Here is a 25,600-nt window from a genome sequence, read left to right as displayed (position 1 = left end):
GGCCTACTCCTTGCTCTGCCTCTCTCACTGGATTGTCATGAGGACACAAACAATAATTTGGAGAAAATGCAGTATCCAAATTAGAATGGGAAAAAGGATCATAACCCCTGCCCCTAATTCAGGTATTTTGACCTCTCGGGCCCCCAGTTTCCTCATCTGTAAAGTCAGTGTAGCCCAAAATCTGGTGTGGTTGCAAGAAGCAACCAAAACTAAACCAGCGAAGAACGTCATTCATTCCGCCATGTATACGCTCAACATTGCTCTTTAAAGAGGCCTTAGAGCTGATCATTTCCTCTTGTTGCCAAACAGACTATGGACACAACACAACTCCAGTGGCGACTGTTAGCTGGCCATGAAGTCTACACACTTAGAGGGGCTCTACCAGGAATGACCAGCTGAACGGAACCAAAGCTTTTTTTCAAGCACCTCTGGAAAGCTGTTGGATCATCCTTGCCCCTTGGGATTATGACTCAGAAGGGACTGGGTAGTCAAGCTTTTCCTGGAGGTGTCCTCTAGCTTTTTCACTTATTTGTAGGGTCCTGCAATGGACAGTTTTGGGGATCTTGTTGCTCTTGGTCAGTTCCATCAGCTGACCGGCCCTCACATGGAGAATCAGCAGAGAATCTCGATGGCGTGGCGGCTCCTCGCACCTCTCACCCCCTCCTCCCCAGAGATGCACACCTGAACTTGGCAGGGTTCTGAGCCTCTACAGGCCGGTGACTTGACCCCAAAGGCTCAGATCTTGTATCCGAGGCCCCAATTTGGGGCAGCCACAGATTGTTTTTCCTTTTTCTTTCTTCCTTTTTTTTTTTTTAAATGAGAGCTGCTTATTTCTTCACTCATTTGAAAAAAGAGGTGGGGGAAAGAATCCAAAACAGAACAAGCTCTTCTGCCTTATTAGCCTTTTATCAGAAAGACAAACAACATTTAGGAATAATAGCCTCTCAGACAAAGTTAGAAAATAGAGTCCAAACTTAACCTTACGGCCAAGAGCATTTTTTTCTAAGTCTAAAGGTATGGTTTCCACTGTTGAGTATTGTTAAGTCATGTTACTCTTTAAAATATTTGCACTTGATACTTTTTTATTGTTTTAAGGACTTGTCTTGTTAAACCATTTCTTCAAAACGTCCCATGAAAATGATAAAGGACTACAAAAATTTTTTAAATCCTATGGGATATCTACTTCAGTGGTTTATCCCCTGTGGTATTTTATTTAAAAATATTTATTTAGATGAGCTTTTTTTCTTCACTCTATTTCAAAATACCCCCTTTCTAGACATAAAACCCATTTTTTCCGTCTGTGTCAATTTCATGGCAGATCCTGGGTAATAAAGCTTTTTTAGTTGCTAGCGATAGACACTCAACTCAAAATGGATTTAAAAAGTGGGGGCAGAGGGGGACGGATTCGTTTCACTGAACTAAAAAGCCGAAAGGTAGGACTTTAGGCGCTGCTGGATCCAGGGGCTCAAGTGGTGTCATTAGGCATCTCTCTTCCTTCATCTCTCAGCGCTGCTTTTCTCAGTGTGAGCTGAGTTTTAGGCAGGCCCTCCCCATGGGGAGGTCCCAGCAGCTCTAATTTTACATCAGCCTTGTAGTTAGCACTCCCTATTGGACAAGGAAGCTGTTCTTTTCCAGTAGTATATTTAGATTTTTGGCTCCGATTAGACAGACTTGGGTCATGTGAGCAACCCCAAACCAAACACCGTGGCCAGGGTGGATGGAATATGCTGACAGATCAGGGCTGGGACATGTGTGCATTCTGGAACCAGGGGAGGGGGTGGGCCAGCCCCACTGGTTCTGCATAGGTGGGAGTGCTAGCGTATGTAGAGATGGGAGGACAATCCGATCGCAAAGGAGTATCGCAAGGAAAGGGAATGTATGCCAGGCAGACAGAAGCAAATACTTGCTTTTTGATTCAGGAGGGCATAAAGGCCTTCATTTGGTGCTCAGACTTTTCTGTATCCCATGACAGTCAGCCACACCTGTCGCTAAAGGGGCCTTCAACTCTTAGAGAACAAGAACTGCCTTTTCCTGCCAATACATGGGGGTGTTAATATTAACAGTTACTATTTACTGAATGTTTCTTTCTGACCTGCAAGTGTCTGCTATTAGCTGTCTAAGCTAAATACCCTTCTGGGTTCTGAGGCTTCAGAAAAGAAGAATGAAGAGGGCCCTGGCCTCCTGAAGTTTACTTTTTAATGCAGGAGTCAGCTAACAAGTGTATTAGTTATCTATTGTTGCGTAAAGGTTTACAAAGAGCACTTTTGTCATCCTACATTTTCGGTGTGTTAGGAGTACAGGCCTGGCTTAGCTGAGTCCTTTGCGAGACTACAACAGCAGCGCTGCCACGTTGCTTCTCCTTTGAGGCTTGCCTGCGGAAGGATCCACATCCGAGCTCACATGGTCATTGGCAACATCCATTTCTTTGTAGGCTTTGGGGCTGAGGCCCTCATTCCCTGTCATATGGCAGCTCACAGCCTGACAGCTTGCTTCTTCAAAACCACCAAGGGAGAACGTCTCTTAGCAGGATGGACATCACATTCTTATAACGCGTAATCATGTATGCATAATCACATACATCCCATCACTCTCACCCCATTCTGTGGGTTAGAAGCAGTCAGGTCCCACTCACACGAAGAGGAGGGATCACACAAGGGAATGCATACCACAGTTGGGGATCATGGGCTCCACCTTAGATTCTACCTGCTACATCAAGTAAACAAAATATTAGATTATTATGATAAGTGCATTGAAGAAAGTAGAAGGGGCAGGCCATGTCAGCCACAGAAATCTTTTCTTTGAACCACATAATGAGAAGTCGCCACTGTGCTAAGAGCTGGGCGGGGGGCAGGTATTCCCAGCAGAGGGCGCAGCAAAACAAAGGCCCCAAGACCGGAAGGAGCTGAATGTGTTTTAGGAAAAGAAATATCAGTGTGACTGGGCTTGGTGAGTAAAGGGTAAATGGAGGAGAGACAGGAGCCCATCAGGCAGGACCTCGTAGGGAAAGAAATTTACAGCAAAAAGCAAAGGGAAGATGAAGAAGAATTTTACACTTTGCATTAAGAGGGACATAATTAGACTTGGATTTTTAAAGGTCATTTGTGGCCAATGGATTGGGAGTCAAAAGTCCAGTTAGCAGGTCTGTGGAGGTCCAGAGCAGAGGATGGTGTGGCTTACACTAGAGTGGAAGTAATGGAGACCCTCCTCATTTGGAGAGCTAGCAGCAGTTGGTGGTGGATTGTATGTGGGTAGTGAAGGAAAGGGAGACACAAGGATGGCACATAAACTTTTCATTTGAGCCAGTGGGTAGTCAGTGACACTAGTTTCTGATACGGGGGCTGTGTGAGTAGTCAGAATCTGCTTTGCTCGTGTTGAGTCAGATATGCCTTTTTGACACCAAGAGGATGTGACAAATGACCAGTGGCTTAGAGAGTAGGTATGGGCTGGGGATACAAGATTTAGGAGTATTTTCAGTACTGAGAGCTTTACACAGCCTTCTTACGGAATGCTGTCCTGAGAGAAGCCAAGAGACCATTTTAAAACATATTTCTGATCACATAAACAGCCTTGCTTCAAACTGCAGAGTGCAAGTTGCCTTTCCACTGTGCTTAAAAGTGCTAACTAACTCCTTTCCATCACAAGCTGCGCCTGCCAGCTTCTCATTTTTCATATTCCCTTAGCCTCTGGATTTCAGAGGTGAATGAAACGAAGGTTCAGAGCCGAAGTGATTCACCAATTCTGCCAGGAAACATGGCATCTAAATCAGAGCTTTGCAATTCAGGCTGTCTGTCACACTGCCTGGAGCCCGAGGCCTTTGCCGATCAAACGAAGTAAAATACAGAACCCAGCACAGTGCTTGCCCATAAACAACAGTTGTCAAAGTGCGAGATGCACCATCGTTTGAAACTGAGTGGAATAGTTGTAAGGTTAACCATGGGGAAGATAGTAATACTGAATTAGCTTTGTATGGTGACATGGTAACTAGACTTATTGTGGTGACCATTTCATAATGTACAAAGACATGGACTCACTGATGTACATCTGAAACTAACATTGTGTGTCAATTATACTTAAGTAAAAAAAAGGTATTGTTGGCCTTTTAGGCACAGTTCAATGTGTTCCTTATTTGGAAAGGTAATTAAAAGCACGAAACTGACTTTATACAGTCGGAATGTTAATTTATCAGTATAACTATAGGTGTTTGTTTTTGCCATGAGTCGGGTGCTATATTAAGCCCTCTATCTACACTTCAATACACGTTTTCAGTCAGTTCTCACTACCACTCATTTTAGAGATGAGGAAGCTGAAAGATTGAGATGTTAAATTGTTTAAGGGCACATAGAAGCAGAAGTGGGACTCAAGCCCAGTTTGCCTGACTGAAGAGCCCACCCTTGTAACCAGTGTGCTATTAAATGTTAATGCCTCCAACTGCCTTTAAGGCCTGCGATGTGGACCCATGCCCTAATGGACATTGTCTGCAACAGTTCCTATAACCTTTGCTGCTGTGTCGAATAACTTCAGGGATCCCTGTTTTCATAAACTAGGACGTGAACCGTTGGTTCCCCCTAGAGTTGTGCACATAGAAGTACTGTTTTCAACCACCGCCTCTGCATGGATTCTACTATGTGCTCCACATAGAACAGGAGATTCAGCCTGGATGTTGTGACACCCCAGCAAGGTATGATCAGGTGTGAGTTGTCACAAGGTTGAGGATGACTAACTACTTCACATATTCTGCTGTGCTTCCTCGAGCAGGAGATAACAGGTGGAACTAGAGGGGGGGGCGGAATTTGAGAATAACCTGCTTTTTCTTACCTATTCCACAGCATCCCCCAAAACACGTGTGTGTGTACAGGCACACACATACCCCAAGTGATTAAATATGTGTGTGCACACACATATACCTGAGTAAGCATGTGTGCAAATACACACACACACACACACACACACACACCCTGAGTGGTTGGTAAGAATTCTGATAATTACAAATTATTGAAGTGCTTTCTTTGCCTTCTTAGGGGAAAGATAGGAGGTGGAGATTACCTCCAAATCTGGCATGCCTCTTGGATATGTCTTTATGGTGAATATTATCCATCGTGTGTGGAAGTTGAAAATCCATGATGTTGGAGCATCCCACTCCCCACCTCCTGTTTCCAAACATTTCCACCTTCCACGATCCACCTCAAGGCTCATCCCTCAGTGAAGTCATGTCTCATTTAATGTACACTGTCTCTACACTTACAGCCCTCATGGACCAGGCATGGTAAGCAAATGACAATTTCTCTGGGCATTGGTTTCCTCAGTCAGTAACGAGAATGCCGCCCAGCCTGTCATTGGGAACTGAGGCAAGTGATCTCTAAATTATAAAAGTGCTACAAAACACTAGACAATTAAACCCTTGCTTGACTAGATTGTCTCTTGTTTGCCACTATTCCCTTATATTTGTCCTTCCTCCCACCTGCCCTGCCTGCCTCCTCTCTTCTAGTGCTCTGGGAATGGAAACAGTGTCTGTATCTTTCCTTTTGGGTAGCCCAGAAACTTAAATATAGAAACCCCTGCACAGTATTTTGCATTGACTAGAAAGACTGAGGAAACTGAACCTAGAGGAGTTATCCATCGGGGGTGACGTTTCCCACCGCCACCCTGGGACATTTGGCAGTGTCTGGAGGCATTTTTGATTGTCATGACTGTGTTTGGGGGAGATGCTGCTGGCATCTAGTGGGTCAAGGTCATGGATGCTGCTCAACATTCTTCAATGCACAGGACAGCCCTTTACAACAAAGAACTAAGGGGCCCAAACACCAGTGCCAAGGTTGAGAATCCCTGATCTAGACAAATAACGAGAATTTAGAGCATTAGACCACACAACAGCAGAGCTGGGCTTGAGACAGGCTGGGACCTGGGGTCCTTTGCTGCTGGGCTGCAGTTCTGCAGTGCTTGCACCTGGACACACCTCTCCTCAAGCAACAAAATACAAAGAAACTGTATGGAACTAAAAATAACTGCGTGATAATTTGGGGCAAATTCTGGACACAAGATACAAAGAGACCAAAAAAACCCAACTGCCAATTTTGAAGAGCCCAGAGCAAAAACTGGGTGTGGGGAGCAAAAGCAGGGTACGGAGCATGCCCCCTGCACCCAACACCACCTAAGGGGTGGGCAAAACACCTAAGCCACGCCTCCAGCTTGACCCCTGGCCACACCCCTACCCTCACCCCATGTAAGGAATAAGCTCGACCCCCTCAGGGAGCGGGCAATCAAGGGGAAGTGTTGTTTGTTCTCGCTCCCCTCTGCTGCAGGAGGGTCCCCAGTAAAGCCTTGCCTGAGTTTCTTGTCTTGCCTCCAGTCAACGTCTATCGGTTGGGGGAGTCCAAGAACCCTGGTGGGTGTCAGGCTGAGGCGGGGCTGGCGCTGGCCGGGTCTGCACCAGAGTAGCTGGTTACACTAGCGGCTTCAGGGACACATACACCTTCACGTTTGTGCAATGTTTCAGGGTTTCAAAGAGCTTTCACATATGTTATCATCTCTGACCTTTCGTAAGAGTCCTGAGAGGTCCTCCTCTTCTCATTTCCATGCCTTACTAGTCAACTGGCAGCAGGAGAAACTGGGCGAACAAGCAAGTCATTTTCTGAAGGTCTCAGAGTTAGCTAGTGATTAAGCCAGGGACCCACCATCACCTGGCCCACTCAGGTGCCCTTCCTCTGCTCCCTGCTTTTTGCTAAAGCAGAAGTGGCAAGGGTGAGACATCAGGAAGGCAGACTACTCGGTAATTGGGAATCAGAGAGCCATCTGAGCTAGAGAGGGCATGGGCCTCTCTGCTCGGGCAGTAGACATTGATCGGCTTCCCAAAACTGCAGAGAAGACTCAAGCCCCATACATATGCTCTAGTAGTCCTTATGGCCCTATTTAGGAGCTTCAAGTCCCATTTGGAAACCTTAAAGAACCAGCAGAGGGAAATGGAACAGAAGTGTTTCCTAAAGAAAATGTTTCCTAAAGCCAGTAGAGGGCACTCACATCAGGTGATCTGAAGGTGACTCAACTGAGAGCTGGAAGAAGCTTTAGACTGTGCTTATTATTTATTTATTTATTTATTTATTTTTGTGGTATGCGGGCCTCTCCCTGCCGTGGCCTCTCCCATTGCGGAGCACAGGCTCCGGACGCGCAAGCTCAGCGGCCATGGCTCACGGGCCCAGCCGCTCCACTGCATGTGGGATCTTCCCGGACCGGGGCACGAACCCACGTCCCCTGCATCGGCAGGCGGACTCTCAACCACTGCACCACCAGGGAAGCCTTAGACTGTGCTTCTTAAACGTTAATGTGCATGTGTACAAGGGGTTAAAAGGCAGATTCTGAGTCTGTAGGTCTGGAGCAGGACCTGAGCTTCTACATGGCTCACCAGCTCCTATTGAAGCTGTTACTGAACTAGTTTTGTTTGCCCGACCAGCGCTGAGACGCTGAGGTTTACAGCAGAGAAAGGGTTTATTCACAAGGCAGCCAAGCGAGGAGACAGGAGACTAGGTCTCAGGTTCTGCCTCCTCAAAGGCAAGAGGCTTGGGATATTTGTGGGTGGAGAGTATAGGGTGGTCGAAGGTCCAGGGGAAGGTGATTGGAGTCAGGAAAAAGGTGAGGTAATCAGTGATCTGCACAAGCATGTCTGAGTTACATGCTTCTTCATGGGACACATGCTTAGAAAATGGTGGCAGTAGCATGATCTGACGGTGGAGTTTTTGGCCCTCTGACGTCAAAAAGTCACCCATGAGACACTTGTGCAGGCCCAGCTGAATGGTTGGTGGTCTCAACCGGTTTGAGCTGGGTAAGACTAGCTCCATGTTCCTTAAAAACAACTTAAGCAAACATTACTCTCAGAGGTGTTTTCTATAACGGGCTGTTAAAGGAGTCTTGATATAGTCCAAGTTACATGAAGTTTGGAGGGTATGCAATTTGCAAAAGAAAGTAAGCTTGGTCAGTGAAGGCAGTTTAAAGGATATTATTTATTAAGCACCTTATAGTCTAAGGGAATCTAACTGATGACTGCCCTCGGTTTCAAAGCCTTCCACTGATCACACCCTGAGTGGCAAGGTAATAGATGCTTTCTAGTCTTCTTCTACAGCTGGTACACCTGAGGCCCAGAGAGGAAGTGCACACTGTAAGTCTGCAGTGCCAGGGATAGAACCCATGTCTCCTGCATCCAATTCTTGCTTTATGACATCTTCCCTGCTCCTTTGACCCTGGAACAGAATTAAGGCAGGAGGATTCATCTCTAAGTAAGGGTGAGAAGTAAGTGACTATACCGTTTGCTTTGAATCAAGCTTCTTTGCATTGCATTTTTGGTCAAATCACTTCCCTCACAGAAGTATCAGTGGGAGTTCAAAGATGAACAGAATCAGACTCTGGACCTCTTGAGCCTTGAGGGAGCCAAAGCAAAATAAATCTGTTAACAAAAGGTTTTCTTATTTTTTTGGTTTATACAAATTTGGCTGTTAACCCAAAGAAAAGCTTACATGTAACTTGGTGTGTTCTTATAGATGCAAATTATAGTCATAAACTTTATTCTAAAAATAAGGGTTCTTTAAGCCTGAATGATTTGGAATGCTTTTACCTACAGGAAACAAAGTGCCTCCCTTAAAAAATAAGAACTCTTAGCATCTCACTAAACATGAAATCCAGATACAAGTGGTTCTAGGGTTGATTTAGGAAACACAGTGATGTAATCAGGGATCTAGGCTTTCTGTGTCATTACTCCACCATTCTCAGAGAGCATCTTTAGATTTGTTTCCTCACGGTCACAAGAAAGCTGGCACAGCTCAAGGAATCACAATTCACACAACCACAGCCAAAGACAGGGAGAAAAGGGGCTAGCCTTATATACCTTTTTTTTGAAATGAGGAAAAAGACAGAAACCCCCTCCCAGTTTCTCCCTTAAATCTCATTGAACAGAACAGTATCATGTACCTGCCACTACATAAATATCTGAAAGGGGAATTGAGGCTTTATCTTGATTATTTAGCCCAATCAGGATACTAGGGGCATGCTATGTCATTCCTGAACAAAGTCAAGTGTCAACTGAAAAAAAATGCTCAAGCCAGAAGTTGAGAATTATGTTTTATTCAAGGACATTACTGAGGACTTTAGCTCAGAAACAGCCTTTCAGATAGCTCTGAGGAACTGTTGCAAAGAGCTAAGGGAGGAGTCTGGACTTATAGGAGATTTGCTGAAAACAAACGTCGTGGTCAAACATCAAAGTATTGCTAATCACAAGAAACAGACATCTGGAGTTAATGATTTTAGTGCTTTTCTGTGTATGTGTAGATGCAAGAGTCTGGGCTCTTTGAAATTATTCCTTTGATATGCGTCTTAACTATCCAGGGCCAGTATCTTGTTTTTTTCCATCCTGAATTCCCCTCAGGGTGCACCTTGGGGGCAGCTGCAGTGGCTGAGGGCTTGAGGGCAGGCAACATTCTTTGTCCACACAGCCTTTGCGTTTGTCTAGCGCAGTGATTCTTATCCAGGGTACATGTCAGAATCGTCTGAGGAGCTTATGTTCAGTTTCCTCTCCCTGCTGTAACAAATTACCACAGCTTAGTGGCTTAAAAATAACACAGATTTACTGTCCTACAAATCTGGAGGTCTCTTACAGTTTCACTGGGCTGACGTCAAGGTGTCAGTGGGGCTGCTTCCTTCTGGAGGCTCTGGGGGAATTGTTTGCTTGACTTTTTCAGCTTCTTGTGTCCGCCTGTGTTCCTTGGCTGGAGCCCTTTCCTCCATCTTCAAAGTGCATCAGTCTCTATCTCCATCATCATATCGCCTTCTCCTCTCTGTAGGTGAATCTCATTCTGTCTCCCTTGTATAAGGATGCTTGTGATTACATTCAGGCCCACCTGGATAATCCAGATAATTTCTTGGTCCAAGATCCTTAGATTAATCATGTGTGCAAAGTCCCTTTTGCCATGAAATGTAACAGTCACAGGTTCCTGGGATGAGGACATAGATATTTGGGGGCCATTATTCGGCCTCCCACAGAGCCTAAACATGCTTAGACCCCACTCCTTAAAGATTCTAGTTCAGTAGGTGACGTCAGGGCATCTATATTTTACAAAATATGTGCATGATCAAGAACCTCTCATCTGTCACAGAATTTTATTCAACCTTCAGTTATTGTTTATAGTATTATGAGGTTTTATCTAGGTGGCTCCAATGCAAATACACTAATACGTTGACTATCTCATTGAACCCTTGCATGCTTCCAAAATTGGTTTTATTCACATTTTCCAGATGTGGAAATAGGCTTGGAAATTGTTCCATCTGCCCCAGGTCACACAGTAAGGAAGACAGATCCAGAACCCAAGCCCAGCTCTTGTTCTAGAGCTGTACACGTTCCATAAAACAGCTTGAAGCAGCAGAACAGGGCAGGGAAGAGAAGTTCAGTATTAAAGGGGGCTTCCCAAGGCACACAAGTCTGCTCCCAGCCCCTGTAAACTGCACCAACAGAACTGTCCAGTGGAATATTAGAATCCCAAATGCCTTTCGTCTACCTCCTGCCACCTGAGTTACAATTACCGCCCATCCCTACCTGGTGAGGGAGATTGCAAACACAAGTTTGGATGAAGGAGCAGCTTCTTGGGATTTGAGCTCCCTCTCTGCCCACACAGCTCCTCTCCGCTTATTAGGCTGCCTCCCCCCATGTACAGTAGGATAGGTACCTTCAGAAGATGAGAATACGACTTTAAACAACTGCCCATTATATTTGTTCTAGGATACCATGGCAACTAGCGTTCATTCCAGCAGCTGCTCCACAGCCAGCTTGGCTTTCCTCTCTCAAATTTCTGCCTCAACATTTGCAAACGCATCAGAACCAACCTGCCATGCGGCAGCCTTGGGGCCCAAGTCACTCTGATCCTGGCTTGTGACTCTACACAAATAGACCAGATTGGGGATGAGAGGCTCCACCTCTATAACCAAGATACTCTGATACCTTAGACAAGCTTGCTAGGGCTCAAGTTGCTCATCTGTAAAATGTGCATTTCTAGCAAAGTGTTTTTCAACTTGTGGGTAATGACTCATTAGAGGGTATATTCGTTTTCTGTTTCCACCGTAACAAATTAATACAAGCTAAATGGTTTGAAACAAGTTATTTTATATCTCTGGAATTCACAAGTCCAAACTGGGGCAGCAGAGCTGTGTTCTTCTGGAGGCTCTAGGGGAGAATCCATTTCTTTGCCATTACCAGCTATTATAGGCTGCCCACATTCCTTGGCTTGTGGACAATATCACTCTGACTTCTGCTTCCACTGGGACATCTTTTCTGACTCTCCTATTTCATAGGGAGCCTTATAATTAGGCCCATTTGGATAATCTTCCCATGTCAAGACCTTTAACCACATCTGCAAAGTCCATTTGGGGCCATGACTAGGTAACAATATTCAGTTTTTGGTGATTAGGATGTGGCCATGTTGGGGGTGGTCATTATTCAGCCTACCACATGAGATCAGGGAGCCATGTAAGTGGCCAACAGTTTTTTAAATGCTGTTTTAAGAAGTGCATGCAGCAATGCAATATTTCTGATTCTAATATGTAACGCTAATATGACGTAGTCACAGAAAAAGTTTGAATCCAAGACCATTTGTTTTATCAGTGACAGATTAATGCCTTATTCTCTTATAAAGAAATGTCTAAAGAATAGCCTTGATGAGAACCTGAAATTTTGGCCCTTATTACTATAGGAAGACCAGACCTTTTATACAATATGAATGCAGCTGTTTCCTTCCCCATACCAGGGTTGAGTTTTACCATATAACTCTTAAAAGGATTTAGAATCAAAGGTTGTGTTGAAGAAAAGGCAGAAGGATTCATTATTAAAGACCTACAGTATCATAAGATGACCAAGTATATATAATATTCTTTCAAGGTTTTGAAAAACCCAGGAGTATAACAACTCATAATTGAGGGGTGAAGTCCAAACACTAAAGATGTTCATATTTCTGTTCACCTCCACCATGTACAGAGATTCAGAAGCTTTACAACTTTTTTCATAGCAAAAGTTCTTGTTTAGATCCAGACTTTTTCTAGTTGAAGTATACAAGTTAATGTCTATATTAGGTATCTTGAATGTGGTCTGTTAGAGCTACAGTGTGAGGCAGACTAGTCATTTTGACATAATTACAGCGTAGTTAAGATGGGGCAGCCTCAGGAAGAAGATGGAGCAGCCTCAGGAGGAGGTAATAATTGAGCGCTGGGTAATGGGAAAGCAGCTCTCCAGGCTCAACTAAGAGGCTCGTGTCCAGCTGTGTAGTCTTAATGAGACCAGGAATGTTGTAATTGCACTTAATGAAGCTAGAATCTTTTATTATTCCTTTCCCTCCCCCAGAGGAGATTGCTGGCCTTTAATTGGAATGGGAGTACACGGGAGAATAAATCCCTTAAGTTCTCAGGGAAAGTTTTCTACTCACTGGAAAGACTAATTTGAATTAGGAAATATTACTTAAGTATGATACTAGATTACTTCCTTAGGAATACCTGGCTTCCCTTCCTCTGTAGAGAAGGGAAGTTATGCCAAGGATTAGGGGTGACTTCTTGCCCTCCTCATCTTGTATATATGAATGGAGGGGGTAAAAGGCATTAAAGTCACCTAAATGCACCCCTAGAGGTGGGCTGTCACCAAGCCCCATTAGTGATTGAATTCTCTGGCACTGCCAGTTTTGGGGATGGAGTTCAGAAAAAGCTGAGTGACAGGAAGCACTTAAGTCAGAAATATCCGTATTCATGTCCACACAGAACAAGGCCTGCCCAGAGGATTGTGGAAAGGTACTATATTCTCTAAAGAAGAATGATTGCAAGAAACAGTCCTTGAATTCCATCAAAATTTAATAAGAAAGAAGCAAGAGGCTTATGTTGACCACTTTGTTGGAATATCCAGTTAGTGGCTTAGCGTTATGGTTCTTTTCTTGTGCAGGTAGCTGATAAGGCTTAGAATTGCCACAATGCCTGCTAAGGCAACCACAGCAACCATAGTTTGAAAAGCAACATATCCAGCAGTCTCATGCCCTTTAGAGTCCACAGCGTCTGGAAAGGAAGCAGACATTCAAGTCTTAAGATCATTGAAACGAAGTGTCAGTTGAAGCTGAAGTTTTACACATTAAAGCTCCCCAGAGAAGGAAGTGAAATGAAGCTTCAAAGAGCTCATTTGGGAAGCTTGCAACAGGGTATAGTCTTATCCCTCAAGCCAACCTCCTCCTCTCCCTTCTCCACTCGCACAGCTGTTCCCACTTCCTACTTGCTTTCACTCAGATCAGATGGGCTGACACCTGGAAAGGACCTTACAGTCCCAGCTCGTTGTTTAACATTCTGGCACTAACAGATATGATTAGTTGTCCCAAGTGCATGATTTCTTGCAGCTTATTAGCTAGGGATTTGAGAGCTTAATTTCAAGTTCTAGGCCTAAAATTAAGACTATCTGGGCTGAAGATATAATTAACAGTAACATAATCCAGTAAAGACTTAAGTTTAATAGTAGCAAGCACATGTCTTCTGACCTGTTAGTCCTATATTTTTTTTTTTTTTAGAAACATAGTCTGAAGTTCTTGTATAGTAGGCCAAGATTTGAGGACCAAGATTTGAGGATTCTAATGTGGCATTAGTGACAAAACTGGAATCCTTTAGTTACAGTGAGAGGTCTCTGTACAGATATAAGATGGCTTAAACAAGTAAAAAACGTTACAGAACAGTAGGTAGAGTATATGATTCCACTTGTGTTCGATGGGGATTTTTGAAAGGGCACACAGGAGACTTAACAGAACCTATTGCTGGGAAGAGACTCCTTCTCTTCTTGTCTACTCAGGAGCATGTGTTATCTATGCACAGTTAAATTTGACATAAAACCAAGAACTTGAGTCCAAGAAGTACCCAAGGCTTTAAATCCATACCTCTGAGTGAAGAGCTGTCTGACAGCAGGAGGATGGGACCCGGGAGGCTCACTATCATTTTCTCTTCCTCAGTGGCTCCTGTGGCTGGAAACAAATAGTTTGACCTCTGGGATAATGAGTAGTGGTAAGAAGTGTGCTGAGGGATTACCTAGAGCAGTTCCCCATGAAGCCCCTGCTCTAGGTGGTTTTGCCTGCCTTCACAGGAGAGGGCATACACCTTACTGTAAAAGCAGGATGAACTATCAAAGAATATCAGAAGACAAAGTTCAGAGTCCACCTAGACTCAGGAAGAGTAACTTTAAAGTCTACAGAAGATCAGGCTACAGCTCATGTGCAAAAAAAAAACGTGTCCCTAGGACTGATGGAGAACCTGTCTATCTCAGACTCAGGTTTCTTGTGCTCTTGGGACTAGGTGAAGACCAAGGGCACTCGTTCTTAAATTCTGAAAGGTTGAGGCTTGCTGTAAACTCACATTAATGAGGACTTGAAATTTTTACCTCGCCTGCTTCTGGATGACACAAGGCAAGTCACAGAACACAGAGGGAAGTCAGGAGAGAGTTGATTGCAGATTGAGGCACTGCAGTGGAAGTAGACCTGGAGATGGAACAAGAGTTGAGTAAAACTGATGCCTCACATTCGACCTGTCCCAGGTGACTTGTTAATCACTTACCAAGTGAGAGAACGCTTGGGCCTCTGACACAAAGGCAAAGGTCTTCACATCAAACCTCTGATAGTGACTAGGATAGGTCACAGAGGAGCCAACCGGATGGAAGGTGGTTCTGTGGTTGTCCAGGTTGTATTCACAGCTGGAAGGTACATTTCAGGGAGGGACATCAGCTGAATTCACCCCAGAGTCTAACTCAGCATTTGCTCAAATTCAGTCACACGTAACACCTTCTACCTGTACCTTTTTTTTTTTTAATATACCTCTGATTTGGCCTATCCAACAATATTCATGGAGTTATAAGTTGTTCATGCTAGTTTTTCTTCTACTATGTGTTAATACAATTTCAGTACCAATTTGTTTGCCAGATAAATTCATCAAGAATTATGTAACTCTTCAGATGACACTGGCTTAATTCTTATTAGTCTGAGTATCTTTTTTGTCCCAGGCATTTAGTATATGTTGCTGAAAAAACAAGGTGGAGAACTCCTGCCATTTTATATCTTAGATGCTAGCAGAGTATAGTAGCTATAAATTAGTATGTTAGGTAGCATGTAAGTACTAACAAAAGAAGAGTTAGACCAGGGTAAGGGTGCAGGAGGGTCAGGGTAGGCTTCAAGGAGAAGTGGACACTCGAGCAAGCCTTTAATGGGGTGAAGGAATGAGCTGCATGAATGTGCTGGCTACCATGATCGTGGAGCAGGAGTGCACCTGGAGGATACAAGCTTAACAGATTACAATAGATTCAAAGAAAGATAAGGTGCAGTTCTATCTAGGTGCCAGCAGAGCCAAGAGGATAAACACCAACATACAAGTGGGTAGCCACAACTTCAGAGCACTGTGATATTCAGATCTAGAGTCAGATGGGCATTCATGTTCTACCATTTACTAAATATTACTTTGGCCTAGTTATTTAAGTAGCAAGTTTGGGTTTCTTTATGAAGTGAGGTGGCTAGTGTCTCATAGAATGATGAGGTTCAAGTAATGCATCTGGAGCACATAGCACCATGTTTCGCCTATGGTAGGTATTCAATAAATGGATAGGAACTAGAAATCTCTTCTCTCCAGATATTGGCATATGAAAGCCAGATTTCCTTGGGAAGGATCTTATACTTTTAGATTCAAGGGTAATAAGAAAGCATGAGTCACCTTATTTGACCAAGGACTGGTTGCTAAGAAACAAGAACAAAAATCAGGGCCTTTGACATAGTGCTCCTCTCAAGCCCAAGATCATTTTATTCTTTTTACTGGCAGTTTGATTAGCTGGGCTACCTTATATGGAGAATACATACCCATCCACGACAATATTCCACTGAGGGAGAGAGGCTGGGTCCATGGTGGATGTTGCCCAGCAGTCATCTAAGACCAGCTTGATGTTGGGGTCAGTCCTGTTTATGACTCTCACTTCTAGGTAAATTGGTTGGCGGAGGTATCTCACCACAGGGTACTCCTTCTCCCCATATGGTTGCAGGTAGGAGTTATCTGAAATGGAGGAGAAGCCCCTCTGGTACTCAAGTAGTTGATGGCCACAACAGAAGCTTAAGCATCGCTACTACTCTAGTCTGGTGGCATCAAAGTTCATTTTAGGGAAGAGTTCCCTGAAAGTATTTAAGCAGATTTTTTAGGTTATAATGTCTCACCTGGGTAGGTTTGCAGGGTCAAAGCAAGTGGACCCGGCTTCACTGAGGCCATTGGAGGAGGAAGGCTTTCAACACTGGTATTTATTAGCATGTTACTGCTGCTGTAATAGCACCTCACCGTCATTCTGTAAGAGTGGGTGGGTGGAGTTGTTAAGAATTTTAGATTAAAAAACTGCTTGAGTTTAAGCTGGGGCTGAAAAAGTCAAATAGCAATTGCGTTCACACCTGAACTCACTATCTCTGGAAACTGTGCTTGGAGGAAGATCTGCCCAGAAAGCATGGATTTCATTTTCATAGATGACTTTGTCATTCTTGAACTTAGAGTAAGGTTAGAGAAAGTGGTTAATTAGTTATCTCAAAAGTAAGTCTTAACCTCTTGCTATGGGCCAGTACTAACCTTATGTCTTGTTCCACATCCATTCAGGGGTATGTGAAACTGCACCAGCCCCCGAGATGGAGCTTTAAAGATTGGCTGGCAGGATGAGTCTCCCACCCTGAGGGTATCCAAGTTGAGAGCCGGTTTTGTCTGATGGCTGTAGACCTCAATGTCCATAAACCCATCCTGAGTACATAGCTCCCCTGAAACTAGATAGTGGTGAGAGTTAAAAAAAAAAAAAAAAAACCTGTCTGCCATGTGACTATTGTCATCTACCAATTTGAAGCGTGATGGAAGTTTGAAGTTTTATCAGGAGGCAACAGAATTTGTCTTAAGTCTTTGTTTGGGAAAATACCTTGATAAGCAGCTTGAGTTACGAGGGAAGACCCTTAAGGTGCCAAGACAAGAGTGAGGCTGCTCTGTATGAGCAGAAGGATTTTTCATCCAAAGGAAGAGGCAACAGGAGACGTGGGAAGAAGCACCAGGTGAGGTAAGAGACCCATGAGAAAAACCTGATGAGGCTTAAAGTGCCGTCCCTTGTGTCATAATGTCCCTCCTTTCAAGGCTCACAAATCTTGGTGGTTTAAGGGGAAGTTGAAGAAGCAACTAATTTGTCCTATTTGGCTTTGACCTGATACAGGTCAGTGAATAAAAGGAGCAAAGGGGCAGAAGCAATACTACACAAGAGGAAAGACCTACTTCCATATTCTTTGAGGGATTTTTCAGGAGTTTGGGGAAATACTTGTAGTCCCTGTAGTTTCAGGTTTGAAGCAATCTTATTTAGATGGTAGGCTTAGGCTCCTAACATGAAGTATATCCAGGTTACTTAAAAACATGAAACAGCTGTGAAACCTACCTGTATGTGTATCTTAGAAGTGTTATCTTTCTTAGATCCCTATCACAGCAGCTTAGACTGACATTTCTGGTCTGACCAGCCTTTCATTTCCTCAAAGTATAAACAATGCAGAGTCTGAACTTCTATACACTTTCCCACATGCAAGAGCTAAGAGAGAAAGAATGTAGGAAACCGTTTAAGAAAAATGGTCTTTACCGATGGAAACTGTTGACTCACAGAGACACTCCGGATAAATCACCATGGATACCATCTCCAGCTGAATGTAAAAGGTCAGCTTGAGTGACGATAAATAGAACTGATAGGGTAGGCATTTTTCAGAGAACTGAAATGAAAGAATGTCATTTAGCAACCACAGCCTGTTGGGACCCAGAGCAGTCCAAGGAGGTAGGAAGGAAGTACACTGAAACCTTCAAGGCACACTCCAGACTTATTATGGTTTCCCTTTAAGCCAGAACAAGAGACCCTATCACTTCTCCAGATCAGGATCCTTCCCTAGGAAGGAAATTTATTTCTTTAAGCTCATGCCCTCCAGTACCCAGTACTGTATGCTGTTTGTACTAGACACTGGAATTTGATCTGTTAATTCAACCTCTAAAGAGCTGCCAATCCAGGAGTTATAAAATGTTATCGCAAAGTACACACCAACATAAAATTATTCTTTGTTGTCCCTGGCAATTGCCTCAGTCAAGACTGGCCTCAGTGAGGACAGCTGGGGACACTTGTTTGGCTCAAGCTGTCCTGTTTTAATAGGGCATGAGAGGTTCATCATTAGGAGCTTGATAGCAGTTTGTACTATTCAGTGAACTAAGAAACTTAGGAAAACTTCCATTGCAGGAGGCTTGGTGTTTGAGAGTTACTTGAGAACTCACTTATGCAAGGTGTTCAAATGAGGCCTTCCAAATTTTGAATTTTTTACACCGGCAATTAGAATTTATGGACAAGTCAGCAGCTGTATCAGGGTAGCCTAAAACGCTATGCTTCAAGTCGGGCTTCCATAAAGCTCAGTGACTGACAATGGAACGTACTTTTGTTTTGAGGAGAGTTTTGCTGAAATGCAACCTCAAGCCATTTGTTGTTTCCACATCAACCCCACTGTTGTGCAGCTGGCTCACAGCAATGCTCCTATTTTCAAAGCTCATGGATTTTAACTTCCCAGGAAACTCTGGTATGGTGAGAGTCATGTGTGTGGCATTACAAGCCACAGGATCTAGAAGGAATGACAGTATGATCAGTTTTGATTAAGCCCCTAGAACAACATCTTCCACAACTGGAGTTGTCCCTTCCTAGGCACTTACCTGACACACAAATGAGTCGTGATGATAAGACGATCGTCTGCCCAGGAGATACATGCGTAAGCTTCAGAGGCACCATGTAGAGGTGGCTGTTACCTTGCTGAGGAGAGGCATTTTCAAAGACATTGGTTTACCTGAATTACTTGAATTTCTAACCAATGCTGGAATAGTCAGGGCAAACATACTCAACTATTGGGCACTGTCTTGGCCCAAGTAGAGTTCAGGCATTTTGTCCCAATTGTTCTGCAGGTGCTCTAGTTTTAAGATCTTGTACTTCATAACATCTGGCAAAGTAGTGTCTACTGATATGACCTGTAGCTGATCATTTCTAAGCAGATATGAGCTCTTGTTTTATGACTATCTTATGGTATCAGCATTCAGAGAGAATGTTTAAGATTCAGCATATGCTCAGTGTATATACCAGGACTGTTAACATGGCTGACATTTGAGCACATAGGTGCCAAGACCTGTTCTAAGTATTTTGGCACATTAACTGATTGAATGTAGTGTCATGATTGTTGGTCCCCAAAGTGCCGGTACCTACTGTAAACACAATACAGGGCAATGATAAAACAGAACACCTTAATTCGTAAAAGAAGTTAGTAGCACCCTAGCTCCATATTATGTAGTTAATTTAGATCTATGGAGGAAGAGGGAGAACAGATTGAAGTAAGGACCATATCTCTCTTGTTCACCATTGTATCTCACCATTTTATCTTTAGTACCTAGTACAGTGGTTGGCACATGGTAAGCATTAAGATACCTGTTGAATGAGTTGTATTCTCAATGGAGGACATGGTTGAGATCATGCTTGGATTTAGAAATATTGGTTTGTGCCTGGATTGCGGTACAAAAAGATTCACACCTACCGAGTAGTGAGTCACTCCAGTGGCATGGAATGACACTTGGACGCTTATCTTCTGGTTGTCAATCAGGAGATTATATCCTTGTGTCATAGCCTCCTGAAGGGTCAGAGTTTGGGCTCTTTCACCATCACCAACTGCAAAGGTCCATCCCATCTGAGGTTTGGTATCCTAAAGTCAAAAGTTTCATTTAGAGGGCTGGTGCTCACCTTAACCCCAAGACTATTGTCAATTTCATATTTTAACCAGGATGGAAGTTATGTCACCTTTAATATAGAACTAAAGGTTACTTAGGCTTGTAATTTAAAAAATAACTTTCATACCGCACTTTCATCAGCCATGCCAGGAAAAAAGTGAAAGGTAAACTGGAAGAAAAAAAAGATGATGTGAGGCTTTGATTTGGAGATTTCTGAAATCATGTTACCTGAGAGTATGTGGAAAACACCCAGAGCAACACCCAGAGCAATGCCTAGTTGTGGGATGTAGTAGAAGCACAGGCAGTCATGAATCCTAGCAGTGCCCTTAGACATCATTTCCTCTTTGAGCTTTTGATACCAAAAGGCAATTGGAAGACCTAAGCTCCCTTTCAGTTGTAAGCTGAGATACTAAGTCCTTAAATGTACAGCTTTTTACTATGTGCATAGAAATCAAATACTCTGTCAAGCCATGCAGTTCCATCACTGTTAATAAAGTATGATTATTTTTGTCCACTGTTGATGTTAGCTGTTAGACTATAAAGTCCACGAGTATGTGATTGGTCTGTTTTGCTCATTTGCTATATCCTAGTATCTGGCGTAGGGCCTGGCACATGATAAGTATCCAGTTGGTCAAGCTACCAACTTAATCCTTTTTATTGCTAGACATGATGTGCTGAGTGCTGTATCTGCCTTCTCAGTCAATTCTTAAAGCCATCCTATGAGGTATTGTTGTCCCCCACTTCAGACTTAGAAACAAAGTCTCAGTGTGGTTAAGAAATCAATCCAAAGCTACACAGCAAGTCAGTAGTAAAATACAGATTGCAGTCCTGATCTTGTTCTGAAGCCCAGCTCTGTCTAGACCACATTTCCCCCACAGTTAGCTGGGTGAGAAGCAGTCAGCCTGCTTCACTCACAGACATGAAATCCTTCAAGCAGACTGTGGATCCCAAATGCTGCTCATGGCTTTCTGCTTGCATAACTGGACAGCTGATGTCATACATGAAAGCCTCTTGTCTTAAAGCAGCATTGTCGTCCATGAGTTTTATGGTCATCTGATGCTGGCCAAGCTGTGTGAAAACGGCATAGTAAGGACAGAGTGCTAGTACCTCAGTGGGAAAGGGGATTCCAGAATACCATCTGACCCAGCTGATTGGTAAAACCCTTAACGTTGACAAAACCCCTAACGTTGGCAAAGCCCTTAAATTATCAGTACCACAGGTTCTAGAAGGTCCCTCATTCCTGTACCAGGAGATTCTATAGCCTCTTTAGATATCCCAGGAAAGACTCATACATTGGCAGAGAATAATAGTTCCTTGAGTTTCAGGGCTCAGAGTCCAGTTTTTATTTTCTTTTTACATTCACCCTATATCTGAATATCAAGGTCCTGTTTGGTTTGGGGCCTGTACCAAGATATTCAAATACACTTATTGAGCGCCTATGTAGCAGCCATTGTGCTGGGTGCTGGATGGAGCCATCTTTGCCATTTCTCCTGGCCCAAGGAACTCACAGTCTAAAGCAGGAGTCAGCCAACAATTTTCTGTTAAGTGTTAGTAAATATATAGACTTTGTAGGCCACATACAAGTGCTAACATGTTTTAAAAACTCTTTAATAAAACAGAAAACATTCTTAGCTTGAGGACCATCACACACACAGATCATGGGCTGGATGTGGCCACCCACAGGTGATACTCTGTAGGCCTCTGGTCTAAAGGAATGCAACCCTAAGCTCCCTAAAGTTGGGAAAGGCCATTTCAGAAGGGAAAGTGTTAATTACTGGAGATCTTCACTATAGAATCAGACGAAGTAGACGGTTAAACTTGCAGACTTCTAGGATGCACCCCAGACCTATTAAGTCATCAACTAAATGAACTAATTCGGTACTTTCCAAGTTCCCTAAGTGATTGCACACTAAAACTTGGAAACGACTTAGGTTGCTTTTACTGCTGCTAATAACCCTGATTGGGCAGTACTATTGCTTAACAGTAGAAAATCGTATTGTTCAGCTTCTGCTGGCCTTCCAACACATGTTTTTACAGCCTAGAGGTACCAGCACTCTATTTGCCAGCCCCAAAATAGCCTTCCCTTTTCCATGGGGGTTACAGATCAAAATAGCTCATGTTTGATCATTTCTTGTGTCTAGATGCTATGCCAAGTCCTTCATCTGTATTATGTCATTAATCTTTAGACACCTTATGGAGAGATATCATAATCCATTTTCCAATGGGCAAGTAGAGGCTTAGAAAGATTAGCTAACTTACCCCAAATCACATCTAGATAGTGGCAGGGCCAGAAATCAAGCCCAAATCCTCAACTGCAGGGTCTCTCAACCTCAGCGTTGGCATTTGGGTTCTAACATGTCTGTTACTGAGGGCTCCTCTGGGCAATGGAGGCTATTTAGCAGTATCCTTGGCTTGTACCCACTAGACGGCCAGTAGCTGCCCTTTCCCGCCCCACCCCTCAACCACCTGTGATAACCAGAACTGTCTCCAAACATTGCAGGATGTTCTCTGGGATGACAAAAGAAATCACCCTGATTGAGAACTACTGCTCTACTCCAAAGCCTTAACTCCTAGGTTACTACTTCCCAAATCACTCCTCAAACAATTACTTACTACTCTTTTGGTACAGGTTTCATATGGGGCCTTCAGGGTGAGCTTTTCTGGGTCCAGAACATAAGTGCAGTTCAGCATTTCAAGACCAAGGGGATCTACAGAAGCAAGAGCAGTTTAGACAGGAGATGGCCAAGAAGTACATTTCAGTGACGTTGAGTCAACCAGAGGTACATAGCCAAGACTGCCAATCCATTTCTAAGGTACTTCAATCACTTCACCTTTTATTTTCCCACCTGAGTGATATAACCCAAGCTCTGGGAAATGCTGTGATTTGAAGATAGATGTTTCCTAGGGGATTCTGAGATAAGACAGATTTCCAAAGAAAGACAGGGTCTTCCACTCTCAGAGGCATCATGCAATTCAGGGCCCCTGTGTCATCATGGGTTTTGGGTGCCAGTTGCTCCAGGGTTTGTGTGCTCTGCTCACCAGAAAATGGAGATGGCCTTGAGCCAAGGGCTTCTATTAAGTAAGACTAAAATGAGATAATACACATTACTTACCCACCACAGATGCGTGCTGTATCTTGTTGGCAAGAATGCTTTGAAACGCCACTATCATTCTATTTTCATAGCAAGTGACAGTACCTGAAGAGCAAAGGAAACACATGGGGCATCTTTGAACACAAGAGGCATGATTCCTACAGAAGTGTATTGAGGGAACTCTCCTCTCCAACAGACAACAGGGAAGATGCCAGTTGGGAGAGGCAAAGCTTGCCTACCACCCTTGAGGAAATTACAGATTGGTGGGCAAGATATTAACTACAATGCAAGATACCAAGAACTGTAGGGAAGCTATCAATTAGGTGCCTAGGGCTTTCTGAAGTACTCCAGGATAAGCCTGGATTCGGGTTAACACGCATGCATGCAGGAACCAGGCTGGAACCCTGATGGAGATGGGGATGGTAGGTCTGTGAAGAACTGGAGAAAAGTTTTGTCTAAGATTTTTCAATCTGAAGTTTAAAAAATGCCCTAAGTAAGCCCAAGGACACACTTTTTAAAGACTAACCAATCTGCCTATAACCTGACACTGTGCATCCTCTGGCTCAGATGAAAATTTTGAAAAACTCATTACAAGTGGACCGGCTCTGATTTTGTCTGTTATGTTGACGCTTTCCTTAAGCGTGAGCATGTGTTTGAAGACGACTGCTCCCAAAGATGGGGGCTTAGTGTGTGGTGTGCTACTCTTTGGATGCCGAAAAGCTTGAGGCAGTGAGGGAATAGAAGGTAGTACAGGTGTTTTTGCACACTCCTCCATTTAGCTGGTAGAGCAAGCTCTAGGTAAGCAATGGAAAAACTGTAGTGACTTGATCAAGGTTATAAAGGGAATGAGTGGAGATTGTCTAACCCATGTTTGTGTTTCCTGGCCATCTAGGCACCCTAGGTGCAATCTGTTCGAGAGATGCTTAAGAGCACTTCCCTCACCCAAGAGGCCTACCTGGGAAGGCAGGATCCACCAACTGATGAACACGTGTTGAGTTCACCGAAGTCAAAAGGGCGAAGAATAGAGGAAATGACCTGTAGGTGCTGGAGGGCATGGGGGAGAGAGTTAAAGAGGGACGAACTTCAGCAGACAAGGCCATTATGTCCTCTCCCTTCTGCCCCCAGTTACCTCCAGTCTGCACTGAACCAGCTTGAGGGTCTCCCACTGTCTCCTCTCTGCCTGCACGCCATGACCGAAGATACCACCAAATCAGCCAGGCAGAGCGGTGTGCTGCTCTGTGCTTTTATAGCAGGAAGCAGGCCATAATCCCGCCCTCTCCCCACTGGAGACACCTGAATCTTCTCCAGCCCTCCCAGCTGAGAGGAGGGGACTTGGGAAGGGAGAGCCTTCCTGGAAGGCCTGAAATAAGCAGAGTTCTGTGCTTTCTGACACTTGCCTTGCTGTTCCACCAGCTGCTCTGCGGGCCAGCCATGAAACCAGAGTTCCCTGAAACTGGCTCCAGGTGAATGAATTGGTGCTTTTTTTCTGTAACACTGGGAAAAATTAGGGTCTTTTGGACAAAATCTTTACAGCTCAAATGCACAGTGAAAGAATGTGGTGGGATTTTTTTGAGGAAAGAACGTCTCTTATTCACGCTATCTTTAAGTAAACCTTTCCTTTAAGTTACTCCTGGTCTCCTGGCTATTGTGGACACCATCCTGGCAATGTGCATGAAGAAGTACCTTTGAAAAAAATGGATGAAGCATTATTTTCCCCCAAGTATAGATTTTAAGCTTACTTCAAAAAATGTCGACAATTACAGAAGGATATGGAGAAAAGGAAAAAGTCATCCACATTTTACCACTGCTAATACTTAGGTATGTAACTCTATGGCCTTTTTCTACAAACACCACACACACTTAAAAACAACCTGAGATTGAAGTATAAATTATGTTTGTAACCTGCTTTTACTACTTTATATGTCATGTACATTTTCCATATCAAACATAAAGATCTCCATTACCATTTTTAGGGTTGCATAGTATTCAATGTCTAGATAAATCAGTGTTTAACTGTTCCCTAATGATGGACATTAATATAGCGTCCTATTTATCATCATTATAAACAATAATCTGATGGATTCTTGTACATTTCCCTGGTTACCTCTCAGGATAAATTTCTGGAGGTAGAAATTCTGGGTCAAAGGGAATAGTGATCTAAATAAGAATGTCACTGTGTAGCAATCGGGAGTTCACAGGTGGAGAAACTGAGGAAAAGCAATTTGCCCAAGCTGGGTGTCAGGGCCAGGGCCAGACTGAGATACCTAGATGTCTGCAGTCCATGTTCCATAACAGGTGATAATGCTCAAATTCTGTGCAAGTAGTGGGGTGGCACTTGAAATATTTATTTATGTGTTGTTTTTTATGTCTTTATGTCTTTATGATATAACTTGAGGAGTAATCTTCATTCCCTGTCATAGATGTCTGAAATATGGTTGGTTAGAGTAGTGGTTTCCCCAACTTCCTTGATCAAAACGATCACATGGGGCTCTTGTTAACATCACAGATTCCTGGGGCCCACCCAAAAGCTGCTGAATCAGACTCTCTAGGGGAGGGGCCTGGGGTACTGTATGTTTAACAAGCCAGGTGAGTCTTATGATCAGGAAAATTTGGGAAGTATCTGGAGGGAGGCAGGCAAGAAACTGAATGATTGCCAGTGATTAACTAACTTCTTTATGGGAATCAGTTGATTATATACTAGT

At 43.6% G+C, this 25,600-nt stretch overlaps 2 protein-coding genes across 6 annotated transcripts in view; one reads left to right on the top strand and one right to left on the bottom strand.

Moving 5' to 3' along the window:
- LDAF1 (lipid droplet assembly factor 1) overlaps nt 1-25,600 on the top strand; it is a 53,225-nt gene that overhangs the window by 13,159 nt on the left and 14,466 nt on the right. Inside the window, exons 4-5 of one of the 5 annotated variants that reach the window (XR_016387799.1) lie at nt 5,019-5,263; nt 23,791-23,884. The exons of 1 other annotated variant lie outside the window; for it this stretch is intronic. Coding sequence is in view for 3 of the 4 variants with exons in the window: in XM_089896060.1 (XP_089752186.1) it covers nt 23,791-23,893 (103 nt within the window). In the remaining variant the exon portion in view is untranslated. 3 more of the 5 variants (XM_089896060.1, XM_089896059.1, XM_089896061.1) reach the window with 3 other exon arrangements.
- On the bottom strand, nt 12,607-24,183 carry ZP2 (zona pellucida glycoprotein 2). The gene is made up of 18 exons (XM_022588588.3): nt 24,028-24,183; nt 23,854-23,933; nt 22,920-23,003; nt 22,420-22,514; nt 20,722-20,874; nt 19,934-19,975; nt 19,617-19,781; nt 18,751-18,847; nt 18,481-18,662; nt 17,651-17,777; nt 16,621-16,808; nt 16,449-16,540; nt 16,224-16,348; nt 15,876-16,065; nt 14,590-14,725; nt 14,417-14,513; nt 13,920-14,003; nt 12,607-13,059 (listed from the first exon to the last, which is right to left on the bottom strand). Exons 1-18 carry the CDS (start codon nt 24,087-24,089, stop codon nt 12,914-12,916), a joined length of 2,145 nt encoding a protein of 714 aa, XP_022444296.1. The 5' UTR covers nt 24,090-24,183; the 3' UTR covers nt 12,607-12,913.

This window comes from Delphinapterus leucas, chromosome 15 (assembly GCF_059928025.1).
Source record: "Delphinapterus leucas isolate spDelLeu-1000000601 "Yukka" chromosome 15, BTC_Dleu_Yukka2, whole genome shotgun sequence".
NCBI classification, from domain to species: domain Eukaryota; kingdom Metazoa; phylum Chordata; class Mammalia; order Artiodactyla; family Monodontidae; genus Delphinapterus; species Delphinapterus leucas.
Note: the sequence above shows the minus strand (reverse complement) of the source record. Positions and strands in the feature narration are given on the sequence as shown.